Below are 19,407 nucleotides of genomic sequence, written 5' to 3'. Positions count from 1 at the left end.
TGCCATGTGAGGAGCACAAGCAATGTGCTATGAGACATTTAATGAAAGCAGCAGTGACTTTCATTTCAAGGGATTAGGGAAGATTATAGGTAACAAGGTAGGCCAATCTCCTATTAATCTCTGTACTCTATTAAACTAAAATGTTACCACCTTAACCCGGTGATCACTCTTGGCATCTCTACTAGCCTCATAACCTGGCAACTCTACTAGCCTCATAACCTCACATTATGAGCCTCTAGATGGATTATATATGAAGTACACAGTGTTAATACTGAAAGTGTTCATTCCTCTTCCCCCCTGTAGTCCCCTAACTACTTGTCAAAATCTACATAATAACTCCATTTCTAAGAATCTACCCTAAAGAAAATAAGAGAGAAAAAATTTATGTACAAAGATGTTCATTGAGCACTACATATAATAGCAAAATCTTCAAAACAACTTAAATGTCCCAAAATAGGAACTTAGTACATCCATTTATGTAACTTAAAAATCATGTTTTTAAAAAATATTTAACAATATGAGAAAAAGGTTACATATGGTTAGGTAAAAAGACCAGGCTATATAAAACTATATAATTATAGATTACAACTACTAAAAAGATCTACATATAAAGAATGAAATTATACTAAAAAACTGATAGGTGATAACGGGGTAGTAGGATTATTGCTATTCTTTCTTTGTTTCTATTTTCCAATCTTTATTTAAAAGAATGTGTATTAATGAGACAGAAGAAAGAGAAGTTAAGGAGTTAATCCCACTTACAACTGCACCCAAAACCATAAAATACCTAGGAATAAACCTAACCAAAGAGGAAAAGGATCTGTACTCAGAAAACTACAGAACATGCATGAAAGAAATTGAGAAAGACACAAAGAAATGGAAAAACGTTCCATGCTCATGGATTGGAAGAACAAATATTGTTAAAATGTCTATGCTACCGGGGCGCCTGGGTGGCACAGCAGTTAAGCGTCTGCCTTTGGCTTAGGGCGTGATCCCGGCGTTGTGGGATCGAGCCCCACATCAGGCTCTTCTGCTATGAGCCTGCTTCTTCCTCTCCCACTCCCCCTGCTTGTGTTCCCTCTCTCGCTGGCTGTCTCTATCTCTGTCAAATAAATAAATAAAATCTTAAAAAAAAAAATGTCTATGCTACCTAGAGCAATCTATTCATTCAATACAATCCCTATCAAAATACCACCAACTTTTTTCACAGAGCTGGAACAAATAATCCTAAAATTTGTATGGAACCAGAAAAGACCCCACAGAGCCAAAGATATGATGAAAAAGAAAACCAAAACTGGTAGCATCACAATTCTGGACTTCAAGCTCTATTACAAAGCTGTAATCAAGACAGCATCATACTGGCACAAAAACAGACACACAGATCAATGGAACAGAATAGAGAACCCAGAAATGGACCCTCAACTCTATGGTCAACTGATCTTTGACAAAGCAGGAAAGAATACCCACAAGAAAAAAGACAGTCTCTTCAGCAAATGGTGTTGGGAAAATTGGACAAGCACATGCAGAAGAATGAAACTGGACCATTCCTTACACCATACACAAAAATGAATTAAAAATGGATGAAAGACCTAAATGTGAGATAGGAATCCATCAAAATCCTAGAGGAGAACACAGGCAGCAACCTCTGTGACCTCGGCCACAACAACTTCTTGCTAGACACATCTCCAAAGGCAAGGAAAACAAAGGCAAAAAATGAACTATTGGGACTTCATCAAAATAAAAAGCTTTTGCACAGCAAAGGAAACAGTCAAAAAACCAAAAGACAACCAACAGAATGGGAGAAGATATTTGCAAATGACATATCAGATAAAGAGCTAGGATCCAAAATCTATAAAGAACTTGTCAAACTTAACATCCAAAGAACAAATAATCCAATCAAGAAATGGGCAGAAGACATGAATGACATTTCTTCAAAGAAGACATACAAATGGCCAACAGACACACGAAAAAATGCTCAACATCACTCAGCATCAGGGAAATACAAATCAAAACCACGAGATACCACTTCACACCAGTCAGAATGGCTAAAATTAACAAGTCAGGAAATGACAGATGTTGGCGATGATGCAGAGAAAGGGGAACCCTCTTAAACTGTTGGTGGGAATGCAAACTTATGCTGTGAACTCCGGAAAACAGTATGGAGGTTCCTCAAAAAGGTGAAACTAGAGCTACCCAAGACCCAGCAATTGCATTGCTGGGTGCAAAGATACAAATGTAGTGACCTGAAGGGGCACCTGCACCCCAATGTTTATAGCAGCAATGTCCACAATAGCCAAACTATGGAAAGAGCCCAGACGTCCATCAACAGATGAACAGACGAAGATGTGGTATATATATACAATGGAATACTATTCAGCCATCAAAAAAAAAAAAGAAATCTTGCCATTTGCAATGACATGGATGGAACCAGACAGTATTATGCCAAGCGAAATAAGTCAATCAGAGAAAGACAATTATCATATGATCTCACTGATATGTGGAATTTAAGAAACAAAACAGGATCATAGGGGAAGGGAGGAAAAAATAAAATAAGACAAAATCAGAGAGGGGGACAAGCCATAAGAGACTCTTAATCATAGGAAACAGAGGGCTGTTGGAGGGGTGGGGGAATGGGGTAACTGGGTGATGGACATTAAGGAGGGCATGTCCTGTAATGAACACTGGGTATTATATTAGACTGATGAATCACAGACCACTATCTCTGAAACCAATAATACATTATATGCTAATTAACTGAATTTAAATAAAAATAAATTAAATTAAAAATAAATAAAAGAATGTGTAGTAATTCTTTTAATATATTTTCCTGATTATCAATAATACCCATTCATTTCAGAAAATGTGAAAATAAAAACAAGTCTCCCATAATCTCATCATCCAGAAATCTGATGAGTATCCTTTCAGTTTTGCTATGCACACATTACACATATTTCTTTCTGACACAGTAAGTGGTATGTTACATAAACTATAACCTCCCAACATATTGTGAACTTTTTTCTGTACTGATACATACTTGTCACCTCCAATAGCTGTACAGTATTCCATTTCATATATACTATAATATACTCAACCAATCCTCTAATTTTGATACTTATAGTGCTTCTAATTGTTTGCTATTATACGTAACCATTTACACTGTGTTTAAAAGAGTGAACTCTAAAGCTAACCTTCCAAGGTTAATATCAAAGATCTTCCACTTACTGGCCTTAGAACCTGGAGTAAGCTACTTATTCAATGAGTTAAAATGTGTAAAACTCTTGGAGACATAGCAAGTCTTAATATGTTACTCATGTTACCACCTAAACCCAATGATCACTCTAGCATTATTATTAGCTGGTGAAATTTAAAGATTAGCTATATTAGCTACACAATTTTTCTTTTTGAAAGAGAGAGAGAAAACTAGTGTGCATGTGTGAGTCGGGGGAGGAGACAGAGGGAAACAGAACCTTAAGCAGGCTCTAGGCCCAGCATGGAGCCCGATGCAGGGCTCCATCTCATGACCCTGAAATCATGACCCGAGATGAAATCAAGCTGGACATTCAACCAACTGAGCCACCCAGGTGCCCCTTAGCTACACAATTTTTAAAAAGAAAGCAAAAACAGAAATTTAACAACAAAAAAACAGACAAAACACTACCCATTCTCCCAGGCTTTTTTTTTCTTTTTTAAGATTTATTTACTCACTTGGGGCACCTGGGTGGCTCAGTCGCTTGGGTGTCTGACTCTTGGTTTCAGCTCAGGCTATGGGTCATGGGATGGAGCCCTGAATCAGGCTCTGAGCTCATCAGAGAAGATTCTCTCCCTATGCCCCTCCCCCCACACGCAGGCACTCCCTCTCTCCTAAATAAATAAATCTTTTTTTCTAAAGAGTAATACACAAACTATACTAATAAAGAAAAAAATCTTAAAAGCAGCAAGACAAAAGAGGTCCTTAACTTACAAGGGAAAACCCATAAGGCTACTAGAGATTTCTCAACAGAAACTTGGCAAGCCAAAAGAGTGGCATGATATATTCAAAGTGTTGAATGGGGAAAATCTGCAGCCAAGAATACTCTCTATCCAGCAAGGCTATCATTCAGAAGAGAAGGAGAGATAAAGAATTTCCCAAACAAAAACTAAAGGAGTTCGTGACCACTAAACCAGGCCTGCAAGAAATATTAAAGTGGACCCTGAGTGCAAAGGAGAGACCAAAAGTGAAAAAGACAAGAAAGGATCAGAGAAAATCTCCAGAAACAACAACAGAACAAGTAATAAAACAGTTATAAATACATATCTATCAATGATTACTTTGAATGAAAATGGACTAAACACTCCAATAAAAAGAAACAGGGTGTCAGAATGGATTAAAAAAACAAGACCCAACTATATGCTGCCTACAAGAGACTCATTTTAGACCCAAAAACACCTGCAGATTGAAAGTGAGGGGGTGGAAAAACATCACACAAATAGATGTCAAAGAAAGTTGGAGGAGCAATACAAAGACAACGTAGACTTCTAGGTTCTTGTATTGTTTTAGACCTGCTTTGGTATCAGGGTAGTACTGGCCTCATGGAATGACTGTGAATGTGATCACCCTATTCCGTTACTTCTAAGATTCTGATAAAGATTGTCATTACTATTTTTTAAATTTTTGTGGGGTTCGCCAATGAAGCCATGTGCCTTGGGTTCTTTTGTGTTGGGAGATTTTTGATTCCTAATTCAACTTTCATTCATGTTATTGGTTTAAAAAGATTTTCTACTTCTTAGATTCAAGATTCATGATTCAATCTTGGTAACCTGTGCATTTTTAAAAATTATGGTTTTTTCCTAAGTTATCGGATTTGTTCTTACATAATTATTCAGAGTAATCTGTTCTCACACTATGTATTTCTGTGGTTATCTATTGTACGGTTTCCCTTCCATTTTGGTTCTCATTCTGGTTTTTGAGTCTCCTTTTTTCCCTGAATGTAGTTAAAGCATTGCCAATTTTTTTTTTTTTTGTAAAAACTTGTCACTACTTTCAGTGTTATGCTATTGTTTATTCTGTTCTCTTATTTATTTCTGATTTTTATTTCCCTCCTCTACTAAATGTCAGCTGTTTCTTCATTTTCTAATTCCTTGTGTTCCTTCTTTGAGTTTTTTAATACAGGCATTTATAGTATAAATTTCATTCTAACATCTGTTTTCACTGCATCCCACAGGTTTTAGAATATTGTTTTCTTTTGTTTTGAGGCATATTTTGATTTGCCATTTGATTTCTTATTTGGCCCACTGCTTGTGTCATAGTGTGTTATTTAATTTTTACATACTAAATATTTAATATTTACACTGCACATTTTCCAGCTTTATTGTTGATCTTCAGTTTTGTACTCTTGTGGTTGGAAAATACACTTGATATGATTTCAGTCTTCTTAAATTTGTAATATTTGTTACGCTTCTTTTTATGTGATTTAACCAGGGGATTCTTCTGTGTGTACCTGAAGAAAATGTGTATTCTGTTTTTCTTGAATGGAATGTTTTACATATATCTTTTAGAACCACGTATTCTGAAGTATGATTCAAATAAGAAATACTCTTGTTGAAGAAAAAAAAAACTTTAACTGAGGGTACTCATTTAAAATAAAACATATCAGAGGGAAGGTGCGGGGGATGGGTGAAACAGATGAAGGGGATAAGAATACACTTGTCATGATGAGCACGTGAGTAACGATGTACAGAATCACTGAGTCACTATATTGTACACCTGAAACTAATATAACACTGTATGTTAATTATACAGTAATTAAAGTAAAAATCTTAATAAAAAATAAAATTAAGAATAAATAATTTTTTTTAAAAACCCTGCACATAAGAAATTTAGATAAAAACAATTCTGTAAAAGGATAAAACTCCAGGGATTGAAGAGCAGTATCTGACAGCAGTGTAGTTAGTAACCACTTGAAATGAGAGGGTTGGGCATAGCAGGAAGGATTCAGCCACTAACTAAATCAGGCTTGCTTATAGGAGAGCCATTCATGACACGATACCCAAACTCACCCTGGTCGCCGCTTAATAGCCCTGTGGACAATGGCTCCTCCACCTTGAATCCCAGGCCCAGGGTTTCCTGAGGCAATGGCTGGACCCAGTGATGGCACATCTGATGTCATTTCTATCAGAGAAAAATGGAAATATACATTTAAGAAAGATAGTCCTTTCTTATCATCATCATCATCATCACCAATTTCACTAGAAGAAAGCTTCATGGTATGGATGAAATCCCAGTAGCTTGCTAGAAAACCCATATGCTTATATCCAGATTGCTCTTCTTGAATTCTTACACTGGTGAAAGTGTACATTCCCAGAGTTTGGAAGAGGGAGTACTATATTCTATCTGCTGCCTTCACTTTTAAAAGCTTGTGATAGTAACATAACGCTAATCGAAAACACACACACACACATACACAATCAGTTTACACATTTTACTCATGCAACAAACATACATAACTTAGATCCTTTTATTTATTTTATTTAGAAAATATAGAAAAGAACCCAAAATAACTGGAAGTCTAACTCCACCTAGCAATAACAAAGCAGCACTCTCCTTTCCTCTCCCAAAGTGGTGTCAGTGAAAGCCAGCTAAAACAGGTTTAAATAAGATCTAATATCTGGGACACCTGGGTGGCTCAGCCAGTTAAGCATCTGCCTTCAGCTCAGGTCATGATCCTAGGGTCCTGGGATCAAGTCCCACATCAGACTTCTTGCTCAGCAGGGAACCTGCTTCTCCCTCTGCCTGCCGCTTCCCCTGCTTGTGTGCACACTCGTTCTCGCTCTCTCGCTCACTCTCACTCTCTCACAAATAAAATCTTTAAAAAAAAATAAGATCCAATGTCACATAATACAAAATTATTCAAACTTCAATTTTAAGAAAGAAAATCACTCATTATACCAAGAACCAAGAAGATCTCAAATTGAATGAAAAATAACAATGATATGTCATAGCTGTTAGAATTATCTGACAAAGATTTTAAAAGCAGTCATGATAAAAATGCTTCAACATTAACACAGGTGAAACAAATCAATCGAAAGCCTCAGCAAAGAAAGTCTCAACAAAGACATACGATATAAAGAAGAATCAAATAGAAATTTTAGAACTGAAAAATAACTGAAATAAAAAGTTAAGTGGATTGATTCAACAGCAGAATGGAGAGAACAAATAGAAGAATCAGTGAAATGGAGGACAGAACACTAGAAATTACCCATTAGAGTACTGGGAAAGAGAAGAGAAAGAGGGCAAAACTGATGTCTAAAAATTTCCCAAATTTGGCAAGAGATGTAACCTACAGATTCAAGAAGTTGAGTAAACTCCAAAAGGATAAAACTAAACAAATGTATTCCAACACACATCACAATTAAACTTCTAAAAACTAAAGATAAAGTTTTGTAAGTAGCTAGAGAAAAATAACACCTTACCTACAGAAGAAAAATAATTCAAACAGCAGCAGGTTTTTCATCTGAAACCATGGAGGCAAAAATACTGTGGCATGATATCTTTTAAGTTTTGGGAAAAGAACTGTCAAACCAGAATCCTACAACCAATGATAGCGAAACTATCATTCAGGAGTGAAAGGGAAATCAACACTCTCTGATGATGTAAAACTAAGGAGAACTTGCAACCAGCAGACCTACCCTTAAAAAATGGCTAAACAAAATTCTCTAAACAGGGAAGAAATTATAAAACAAGGAATTCTGGAACATATCAACATATATCAAGAAATAAAAAAGAACACAGTATGCAAAAATATGGGTAAAATCCATAGGCTTTCCTTCTCCTTTTGAGTTTTCTGAATTACATTTGGTGGTTGAAGCAAAAAATACAACAACTGTCTGCTACTATGTTTCTGAACATATACAGAGGAAATATTTATGACAAATTAAGAATGGGGATACTAAAGGGAGGTAAGATGTTAACACTTAAAGTGATAAAATGATACCACCCATAGACTGTGATGTTATGATATATAATGCAATGCCCAGCAACTACCAGAAAAGCTATACAAGGAGATACACCAGCAAACATTACAGATAAATCAAAATGCAATTCTTTTTAAGATTTTACTTTTATTTTATTTTTTTAAAGTTTATATATATTTTTTGGTAATGCCTACACCCAATGTGGGGCTCAAACCCACAACCTCAACATCAGGAGTCACACACTCTTCCAACTGAGCCAGCCAGGTGCTCCTCAAAATGGAATTCTAAAAAAACGTTGAAATAACCTACAGGAAGGCAGAGAAAAAAATAGAGAAACAGAAACCCAAACAAACGAGGAAAAAACAACAACACAGACTTAAGCCCTAACATATCAATTTTATTAAATGTAAACGGTCTAAATACACCAATTAATAAAAAGAGATCAGCAGAACAAATAAAAAAACATGACACAGTCTACAAGAAAGTTGCTTCAAATGTAACAATAGAGACAGGTTGAAAGTAAAAGGATGAAAAAAGATATATCATATAAACACTGATCAAAGGAAAGCAAGAGTAGCTAGCTGTATTAATAATAATCAGATAAACTCCAAAGCAAATAAAATGACCAGAGACAAAGCACATTATATAATATTCAAGCCACCAAGACTCTTGGCAGCTATGCACCAAACAACAGAGCTGCAAAATCTGTTAAACAAAAACTGATAAAACAGAAAGGAGAAAATAATTATAGCTGGAGATTTCAACACCCCTCATTCAACTGCCAGAACAATTAGAAAATCAGCAAAGATATAAAAGATCTCAATGACACCCTCAACCAACAGGATCTAATTAACATTTACTGAAACACTCTACCCCACAATAGCAGGTACACATTCTTTTCAAGTGTCCCCAGAGTATAAATCAAGATAGATATATCCTGGGTCATTAAACCTCAACAAATTTACGAAAATGAAATCATAGATTATATTCTCCAACTACAATGGAATTAAATTAGAACTCAGTAACGGAGAACAAGAAAATCACCATATACCTGGACACTAAATGACACATTTCTAAATAATCAGTGAGTTAAAAAAGAAGTCTCAAGTGAAATTAAAAAAAAAACACAGAACTAAAATGCAATTAAAATACAAGATAGTAAAATTTGTGGAACATAGCAAAAGTTATACTAAGAGAAAATTTTGTAGCACTAAAATGCTTACATTGGAAAAGAGGAAAAGTCAAGTCAATCATCTAAGCTTCCACTTCAAGAACCTAGAAAAAGGGCAAAATAAACGCAAAGCAAGCAAAAGGAAGTAATAGACAACGTAAATCAATGAATTTGAAAAGAGAAAAATACTTTAAAAAATAAAATCAAAAGCTGGTTCTTTAAATAGATCCCCAAAACGGACAAGGCTTAGCAAGACAGGGAAAAACAAAAATAAAAACAAAAACCAAAAAACAACCAATATCAGAAATGAAAAGAGAAAAAATATGAAAAGAGGGATATTACTACAGACCTCAAAGAAATGAGAAAGAAGTGGTAATACTAGGAATAACTTACAAACATAAATTTCACAACTTAGACAAAATGGACCAATTCCTTGAAAAAAAAACACAGACCCAATACAAAACAGATGACTTGAATGGCCCCATAAATATTAGGAAATTGAATCCATAATTTAAAAGCTCTCAAAAAAGAAATCTCCAGGTCCAGATGGAGAACTCTACCAAACATTTAAAAAATTAACCAGAAACTGGTTGAGAAAGGCGACACTTACCAATTCATCTTACAAAGCTAGAATTACCTTGATACCAAAACCAGAAAAGGTCAGTCAGTACAAAAACAAAGCAAACAAACTGACAAATAACTAGAGATCAATATTTCTCATGAAAACAGATACAAAAATTCTTAATATAGCAAATAAAATTCAGCAATATGCACAATATGCAAAAGAATTATATAACATGACTAAATGTGATTTACTCCAGGGAAGAAGACTGGTTCAATATTTAATAATCAATCAACATAATCCACCATATTAATAAGGTAAAAAAAAAAAAGGAACCAATGATCAACTTACACAAGAAAGCATTTGATAAAATCCAACACTCATTCCTAACTAAAAAAAAAAAAATTAGGAAAATAAAAATAGAGGGAAATGTCTTTAACTTGAAAAAAGAATATACCCCTCCCAAAACAATAACAATAACAACAACAACAACAAAAAGGCCTAAACCTCATATTATACTTAATGGTGAAAGACAACACTTTCATGATTGGGAAGTAAGCAAGAATGTTCCCTCTTATCATTTATTCAAACATAGTGTGGGAAACCCTAGCCAGTGCAAAAAAAATGCAAGAAAAGGAAACAAAAGGCATAAAGATCAAAAAGGAAGAAATAAAACTGTCCCCATTCACAGATGGCATGGCTGTCTTTGTAGAAAATTCTAAGGCATCTAACAAAAAAACTCACATAGCAAGTAAGTGAATCCAGCAAAATTGCAGGATACAAGGTAAGTATACAAGAATAAACTGCTTCTATACATTAACAACTAATAGACACCAAAATTAAAAATACAAAGGTATCTACAGGCACGCCTGGGTGGCTCAGTCAGTTAAGCAGCCAACTCTTAGTTTTGACTCAGATTGTGATTTCTGGGTCCTGGGATCAAGCTCTGCATCAGGCTCTGCACTCAGCAGGGAATCTGCTTGAGGATTCTCTCTCTCCTTCTCCTCTTCCCCCTGCTCACACTCGCTGTCTCTTTCTCTAAAATAAATAAATAAATCATGGGGCGCCTGGGTGGCTCAGTTGGTTAGACATCTGCCTTTGGCTCAGGTCCTGATCCTAGAGGCCCAGGATCAAGCCCCACATCAGGCTCACTGCTCTGCAGGGACCCTGCTTCTCCCTCTGTCCCTCCCCCCAATCGTGCTCTCCCTCGCTCGCTCTCTCAAATAAATAAAATCTTTAAGAAAATATAAAATAAATCTTTTTTAAAAAGCTATTTGCAATCACTTAAAAAAATAAAAAAATACTTAAGTATAAATACAACAAACATCACAGGACCTGTATGCTGAAAACAACACAACACTGATGGAAAGAAATCAAAAGATCTAAATAAATAGATATACCATGCTCATTATTTCAAAGACTCAACATAAAGATGTCAATTCTCTTCAAATTGATATACAAGTTTAATGTGATTCCTATCAAAATTCTACCAAGATGTTTTTATAAACAAGATAATTCTAAAATTTTTAAGGAAAGGTAAAAGAACTGTAATAGCTAAAACAATTTTGACAAAGAAAAGTGGGAGGAATCAGTCTACCCAATTTCAAGGCTTATTATATATCTAGGTAATCAAAAGTATGGAATCTTAGCAGAGGGACAGACACAGAGCAATGGAATCCAGAAAGAGACCCACAAAAATATGCCCAAATGATTTCTGACAAAAGTGCAAAAACGATTCAATAGAGGAAAGACTGTCTTTTCAACAAATAGTGCTAGAGCAACTGGACAACTGTAGATGAAAAAAACTGAACCTCAACCTAAGCTTTGCCCTTTATATAAAAATTAAACAGAACGGATCACTATGTAAATGAAAAAACTATGTAACGTTTAGGGGGAAAAAAGGAGAAAATCCTTAGGATCTAGGTCTAGGCAGAGTACTTAGATTTGGCACCAAAAGCATGATCCATGAACAGTAAAACTGATAAATTGGATTTCATTAAAATTAAAAACTTTTAGTCTGTGAATGACTGCCAGAAGATGAAAAGCCAAGTAACAGTGGAAGAAAACACTGAAGGAGAGGACTTACATCCAGAATATAAAAAGAACAGTCAAAACTCAACATTAAAAATGCGGTCTGACTACAACAGGGGCAAGACATGAAGAGACAGTTCACCAAAGATATAAAAATGGTAAATAAGCATATGAAAACATGGTCAACACCATTAGCTATGAGGGAAATGCAAATTCAAGCCACACTGAGATGCACTACATACCTATCAGAATGGCTAACATTAAAAAAATAAATAAAAAATACCAAATGCCGGGAAGGATACAGAAAAAGTAGATCACTTATACATTGCTGGTAGATGTAATACAGTACAGCCACTTCAGAAAATAGTCTGGAAGTTTTTTAAAAAACTTAGGACGCCTGGGTGGCTCAGTCGGCTAAGCACCTGACTTCAGTTCAGGTCAAGATCTCAGGGTCCTGGGATCAAGCCCGGAGTCCTTTCTTTTAGTTTGTTAAAGGCATGAATTACAAGTTTTCTCAGGTTGAACCATCTTTGAGTTCCTGGAATAAACCCTACTTGATAGCTGCGGTAGATTGAATAATATAAAAATGCATGTCCACACAGAATCTCTGAATGTGTCCTTACTTGGAAATAGGGTTGCTGAAGATATAAATAGCTAAGAATGAGGTCATAATGGGTTAGAGTCGGTTACAAATACAATGACTGCTTTTTGTGGGTTTTGTTTTTTTTTTAAAGATTTGAGAGAGAGCAAGAGTGCACAAATAGGCACATGCCAGGCAGGAGGAGGGGGAAAGGGAGAGGAGAGAAAGTCTCAAGCCAACTAGCGCTCAGCACGGAGCATTCAGCACTGAGATCAGAACCTGAGCAGAAAACAAGAGTCAGACACTGAACCCACTGCACCACGCAGGTGTCCCTGACTGCCTTCTTTATAAGAGGAAGGAGAGACACATTGGATACAGAGACACACAGATTTACATGCATGAGCTAGAAAAGAGGGAGAGATTTCTCCCACAGAGCCTCCAGAAGAAACCAAAGCTGCTAACACCTTCATTTCAGATTCTGAGCCTCCAGAACTATGAAAGAATACATTTCTGTTGTTTTAAACTCCCCAGTTTGTTAATTTGTCACAGCATGCCTGGGAAACTAACACAATAACGATGTACGATTCTTTTAATATACTCTGGATTTGAATCACTAATATTAGCTCCTTTCAAATGGAAGAACTTAGGGTAGCATAGTTAAGGAGTATTCTTATTGCACTGAAATCCAGTACCTTCTATTAAAATCACAATTTCACAGCCTTGCCAGAGGAAAGCATCCACATCCTAGAGACCAAATGGAAAGCCAGGGATTTGGGTGAAGTCACTAACCTCTGCCTCTAGAGTTCTTCCAGCCTGGGTCCTGGGCCCAAGCCGCGGCCTCCAGCCCAGCCATCCCTGAAGCAGACCAGCTGCCCCCACAGCCCATTTCTCCTGCCTAGCGAGGTTTTATGCAATTCGGGAGTTTTTCCATAAACTGACCCTGGTATTAATAGAGGCTTCAGGAGATTTTTGTTAGAAACTAAGGATCTCCCTTCAACTCTGAACAGCTTTTTCCCTCAATTCCAACCCAAAGATTTATGTACCTTTCTAGTTCATTCAAATTTGTAGGTGGCTTCTCTCCCTTTCCTATTCTAAATTCTTTAGTCCTATGTTAGCTTTACATCTCAGAAACAGTGAAATGTATGGAAGTAAGAAAAAAAAATCACAATTTCACAGAAATTACAGAAAAAATAGTAAATACAACGTATTTTAGTCATATTTAGTCAACATAATCTCTCAAATTTACAGAAAAGTTATTTCTACATGTAACTTCCTTTCCTGAAATAGGAGAAATAATACAAAAATAAGTCACTGAAAACACACAACAGAGGAAAACAGGAGTGATAAAGGAAGCATTAAAAGTTGGGCGGGGGGCCCGGGTGGCTCAGTCGGTGAAGTGTCTGTCCAACTCTTGATTTCAGTTCAGGTCATGATCTCAGGGTCATGAGATCAAGCCCCGCATTGGGCTCAGTGCTCAGCGTGGAGTCTGCTTAAGATGTTCGCTCTCCCTCTGCCCCTCCCCTGACACACACTCACCCTCTCCCACTCCAATAAATAAATAAACAAAAATATTTTTTAAAAAATTTGGATAATAAAATGTTCAAAAAGAAACCTTGAGAACAATAATTCATCATATTCTTAATGTCTGAAATATGAACTTTGGATGGGTTTTTAATGTTTTATTTATTATTCCTAAAATCTACCTCCAAATTATATTAGTAATAAATTGCAACTAACCTAAATACACAAAACCTCTTTTATGCATGTCTTTTATCACAAGCTCAAGCATTTATAACTGCCTTTAATAATACTGGATAAAGAATGGACTTAAGTACTCATCATTAAAATGATGATGCAACATCACAAACTATAGTAACCAAAACAGTATGGTACCAGCACAAAGACAGACACACAGACCAATGGAATAAAACAGAGAGCCTAGAAATAAATCCTCACATGTATAGTTAAATGATTTAACAAGGGTTTCAAGACAATTCAGTGGAGAATGGACAGTTTTTTTCAACAAGTGGTACAGGGAAAACTGTATATCCACAAGCAAAAGAATGAAGTTGTACCCTTACTTTACATCATACATAAAAATTACCTCAAAATAGATCAAACTCCTAAATGTAAGAACTAAAACTAGTTAACAGTTAGAAGAAAGCATAAGAGGAAAACTTCATGACAATGAATTTGGCAATTTCTTGAATATATCAAAAGCACAAGCAACAAAAGTAAAAAATCGATAAATTGGACTTTATCATTAGAAACTCTGTGCATCAAAGAACACTACTGGGGTGCCTGGCTACTCAACAGGTACAACATGCGACTCTTGACCTCGGGATTGTGGGTTCAAGCCCCATGTTAGGTGTAGAGATTACTAAAAAATAAAATCTTTAAAAAACACCACACTATCAACAGAGTAAAAAGGCAACACATGGAATAGGAGAAAAAATTTGCAAATTATATATCTGACACGGAATGAATATCGAGAATATGTAACTCCTACAACTCAACAACAACAAAAAACATAACCTGATCTTAAAATGTCCAAAAGACTTGAACAGACATTTCTTCAAAGATACACAAATAGCCAATAAGCATATGAAAAGATGCTCAACCATAACCAGTCATTAAAGAAATGCAAATCAAAACTACAATGAGACATCACTTCACACCCATTACAATGGCCACCATCAAAAAAATTTCAAAATTATTTTTTTAAAAATTTAAAATAATAAAAAATAAATGGGTGCCAGTTGGCTCAGTTGGTAGAGTACATGACTCTTGATCTCGGGGTCGTGGGTTCTGGCCCCATGTTGGGCACAGGGCATACTTAAAACTTCTTTAAATTAAAAAATAACAAGTACTGGGGCACATGGATGGCTCTGTCGGTTAAGCGTTTGCCTTCGGCTCAGGTCACGATCCTGGAGTCCTGGCATGGAGCCCTGCATCAGCTCCTTGCTCAGCTTCTCCCTCTCCCCCCACCCCTTCACCCCTCCCCCCGCTCATGCTTTTTCTTGCTATCTCTCTCTCTCAAATAAATAATCTTTAAAAATAAAGAAAAAGTATTGATGAGGATGGGGGGAAACTGGAACTCTTGTACGCTGCTGGTGGGAATATAAAATGGTGCGGCCCCCACGGAAAACAGTATGGAGAGTCCTAAAAAAATGAGAAACAGAACTCCTTTATGATCCAACAATTCTACTTCTGGATATATACTCAAAATAATTGAAAGCAGAGTCTCAAAGAGATACTTAGACAACATCCACGTTCATAGCAGCATTATTCACAATAGCCAAGAGGTGGAAGCAAGCCAAGCATCCACTGACAGATGAATGGATAAAAAATTGGGGCATGTACATCCAATGGAATACTCCTTGGCTTTTTAAAAAAAAGGAATTCTGCAATAACATACAATACTGATGAACCCTGAAGATATTAGCTAAGTGAAATAAGCTAGTCACAAAAGGAGAAATACTATATGACTCTACTTAAATGAGGTACCTAGAATAGTCAAATTCATTGAGACAGAGCATAGAATGGTCATTTCCAGGGGCTGGGAGGGATTTGGAGAATGCGGAGTTATTATTTACTGGGTACAGAGTTTCAGTTTTGCAAGATGAAAGAAGTTTTGGAGGTAGAAGGTGATGATGGCTCCACAACAATGTAAACATTATAAGGCCACTGTACTGTACACTTAAAAATGTTAAAATGGCAAATTTTATGTTATGTGCATTGGGCCACAATAAAAAAAAAAAACTGTGATATATCGGAAAAATTTTGAGGTGGATCTGTATCATTGAAATGGAAAGTTATCCACCATATATGATTATGGAAAAATAAGCTACAGAAAAAATATATAATATATTCCTTTTTTAAGTTTATATGCATAACAAAATCCTGAAAGAATTCATTTAATATTAATTGTATACCTACTATATGCTGGGCACTGTTGCAGATCCTAGAGATAAAGCAATAAAAAGAAAAGACAAAAATCCTAACCCTTACAAACTTTACATGCTAGTGGGAGAGAGAGATCAACAAGAAAAAGAATTAAAACATAAACTGGGATGATAATTTGAAAGTGACATTTTATAGGTAAAAAATGGATAAATATCAAATTTCAAAATCAAATTTCATATGATTCAACCTAATAATACGTTATATAGTAATAAATGTGGAGAAAAATAAACCAGGGGAAGTAAAATCACAAGTCTATAATGGTTAAGGGCGCCTGGGTGGCTCTGTCGGTTAAGCATCTGACTCTTGTTTTCAGCTCAGATCATGATCTCAGGATTGTGAGATCAAGCCCTGCATCAGAGTCCATGCTCAGCACTGAGTCTGCTTGAGATTCTCTCTCTCACTCCTTAGGGGGAAAAAAAGTATATAAAAGTTGAAGGATAGGAGGATAGCAATTTTAGATAGTGAGGAAAGACATCACTGAAAAGGTAAAAGGAGATAGGAATAGGAGACAAGAGATAAGAAAAAGATAAGGGAATAAACCATGCAGTTATCTGGGGGAAATGCATTCTAGGCAGAGTGCAAAGATCCAGAGGTGAGAACATGCCTGTTAAGTTCTACAAATAGTGTGGATGACATCATGGCTAGAATGGAGTGAGCAAATGTTACACAATAAACTAACCGTGGTTATCTCTGGGATGGCATTTAGAAACTTCTACATTTGATTTTCTGTATACCCTTATTATTTTGCCTTTTACATTAAGCATGTATTACTTTTACAACTGGGAAATGCATGATCCCAATTTTTAAAAAAGAAAATGGGGGTGGGGGGAGACGGCACACACTGAAAATCTGAGAGAACAAAGCTTAAACTTTAAAATTAGATAAATCTGGATTCTAATCCTAGCATTACCACTTACCACCTGTATGACTTAATCTGAGTTTATCTATAAAATGTAGGTAATAATAGTACTGACTTTTTCCGAAGATTATATTAGATACCGCATGTGAAAAGTACTTAGCATAGCACTTGACACCCTGTAAGTACTCCTTAAATAGTAGCTTTATAAAAATATATCAAACACGAAAATGTTAATTGATTTTGATATTAATTTTTTTCATTACAAAAGTAATATATTAAAATACGGACATACAGAAAACCAAATGTAAAAGTCTCTAAAAATATTCAACAATACAGAAGAAAATAATCAAAAGGAAGATCCTCTACACACATACTCCAATCCCACGTTTCCCTTATGGGTAATTGCTATTAACATTTTGATATGAATCTTTCCAGATCTTTTTCTGTACACCATATATCACAGGTTTTTTGGTGATTTTTACATAAGAAAGGGAGAGATATTATATTTATTCTCAATCTTTAGTTTAAACAAAAAATTTGAAGGTATGTCATGTCAATAAATAGCTCACTTTGTATATGTATATGTATTATGTATACTTTTACATAATCAAAACATTTTATATGTTTAAACATAAACATGTTTTAGTGGGGAAAAGAAAAGATGTGATAACCAATCAGATAAATACATGAAAGAATCCAAACACTTCCAGTTGCTTAGCCTGGGGAACCGGAAAAACTGTGATAGTCATGGAAGATACAGAAAAGTTAGGAAGGAGATACCCGTGAGCATATATATAAATTGTATGTTAAAGATTATTCAAATAGAGATGTGTTTTAAACAGATGAAAATATGGCAAAGAAGCTATGTGAGAAGACAGGAATAACAAATTATAGAGAATCTTTTTTTTTTGGAGAATCTTTAATACATGTTAGATAAATGAAGGAAATAGGATATAGTAGCTAGCAAACAGATATTTAAGGTGGGAAAGCAAGTAGGTGAGCAAATACAAATGAAGGAAGCTTATTAGTTGTAAGTTCCAGCCCCAGCAATGAGACTAGAAAAGAAGTATAATGAACGAGAAAAAGAAAATGAGCAGGCAAAAGAGACAGAGTCGTCAGTGGGGGAAAAAAAAAAAAAGCAGAGCAGTATCTCCAAGAGGCTCATCGAAAAGGCACAATTATGGGATATGAAGAACTAGGAGACCAATTCCAGTAAGATGCCTAAAAGTTATTTAAAGAGCTGAGAAACAGGGGAGGGCATCTGGGTGGCTCAGTGAGTTAAGCGTCTGCCTTCAGCTCAGGTCATGATCCTGGGCTCCTGGGATGGAGTCCCAAATCAGGCTTCCTGCTCAGCAGGGAGCCTGCTTCTTCCTCTCCCTCTGCTCCTCCCCCGTCCATGTGCATGCTCACGTGCTCTCTCTCTCTCTCAAATAAATAAAATCTTTAAAAAAAAAAAAAACAACACACTATCTCTTAAAAAAAAAAAAAAAAAAGAATATTGACTATGGGGGCACCTGGGTGGCTTACTCAGTTGAGTGTCAGATTCTTGATTTCAGCTCAGGTTACGATCTCAGGGTTGTGAGATCCAGCCTCCAGATGGACTCAGTGTTGAGTCTGCTTGAGATTCTGTCTCCCTCTCTCTGCCCCTCCCCCTACACAGGCATGCTAGCGTTTGTGCTCTCTCAAAGGAGTGCTTCAGTGGCTCAGTTGGTTAAGCATTCAAGTCTTGATTTTGGCTCAGGTCATGATCTCAGGGTCCTGAGATTGGGCCCTGAGTTAGGCTCTGCACTGGGCATGGAGCCTGTCTGACAGTTTCTCTCTTCTTCTCCCTCTGCCCCTCTCCTACTCTCTCTCTAAAAAATAAAAAAATTTAAAATAAAAGAATGTTGACTGTGTAGACAGACTGCCAACAATCAAATTGTCTCTACTCCCACTAGCTATGAGATTTCAGACAAACTATTCACTCTATACCTTAGTTTCCTCATTTGTAAAACAATAATATTAATACATACTTCATAAGTCTGTTGTAAAAATTAAACAATACATATGAGGATTAAATGAAATAATGTATTTGGAATAATAGCTGACATAATTTTATTAATAATGCTAGCTATTATAAATTAATTCATGTTAATGGCTTAATCAGTATTACTCTTTCAGAGGTATTTTTATGTTAACCACGCATAAAGATATGAACCCCCATTATTCACTTATTCAACCAACCCTTATTGAACTCTAGTCCTACATCCTTGGCACCACTGTGAGCAGTGGAGTACTGTGGTGAAAAA

The 19,407-nt window shown here is 35.9% G+C and overlaps 1 protein-coding gene across 11 annotated transcripts in view; it reads right to left on the bottom strand.

Annotated features, from left to right (window-relative positions):
* The window catches only part of ARNT (aryl hydrocarbon receptor nuclear translocator), a 67,156-nt gene that overhangs the window by 42,521 nt on the left and 5,228 nt on the right, over positions 1-19,407 (bottom strand). For all 11 annotated transcript variants that reach the window (XR_008958722.1, XM_026486722.4, XM_048220568.2 and 8 more), the window contains exon 2: positions 6,037-6,148. Coding sequence is in view for 10 of the 11 variants with exons in the window: in XM_026486722.4 (XP_026342507.1) it covers positions 6,037-6,148 (112 nt within the window). In the remaining variant the exon portion in view is untranslated. The remainder of the gene's footprint in view (positions 1-6,036; positions 6,149-19,407) is intronic.

Source organism: Ursus arctos, unplaced genomic scaffold (assembly GCF_023065955.2).
Source record: "Ursus arctos isolate Adak ecotype North America unplaced genomic scaffold, UrsArc2.0 scaffold_12, whole genome shotgun sequence".
Lineage (NCBI taxonomy): Eukaryota > Metazoa > Chordata > Mammalia > Carnivora > Ursidae > Ursus > Ursus arctos.
The sequence above is the reverse complement of the archived record's forward strand: the minus strand, read 5'-3'. Positions and strand labels throughout refer to the sequence as shown.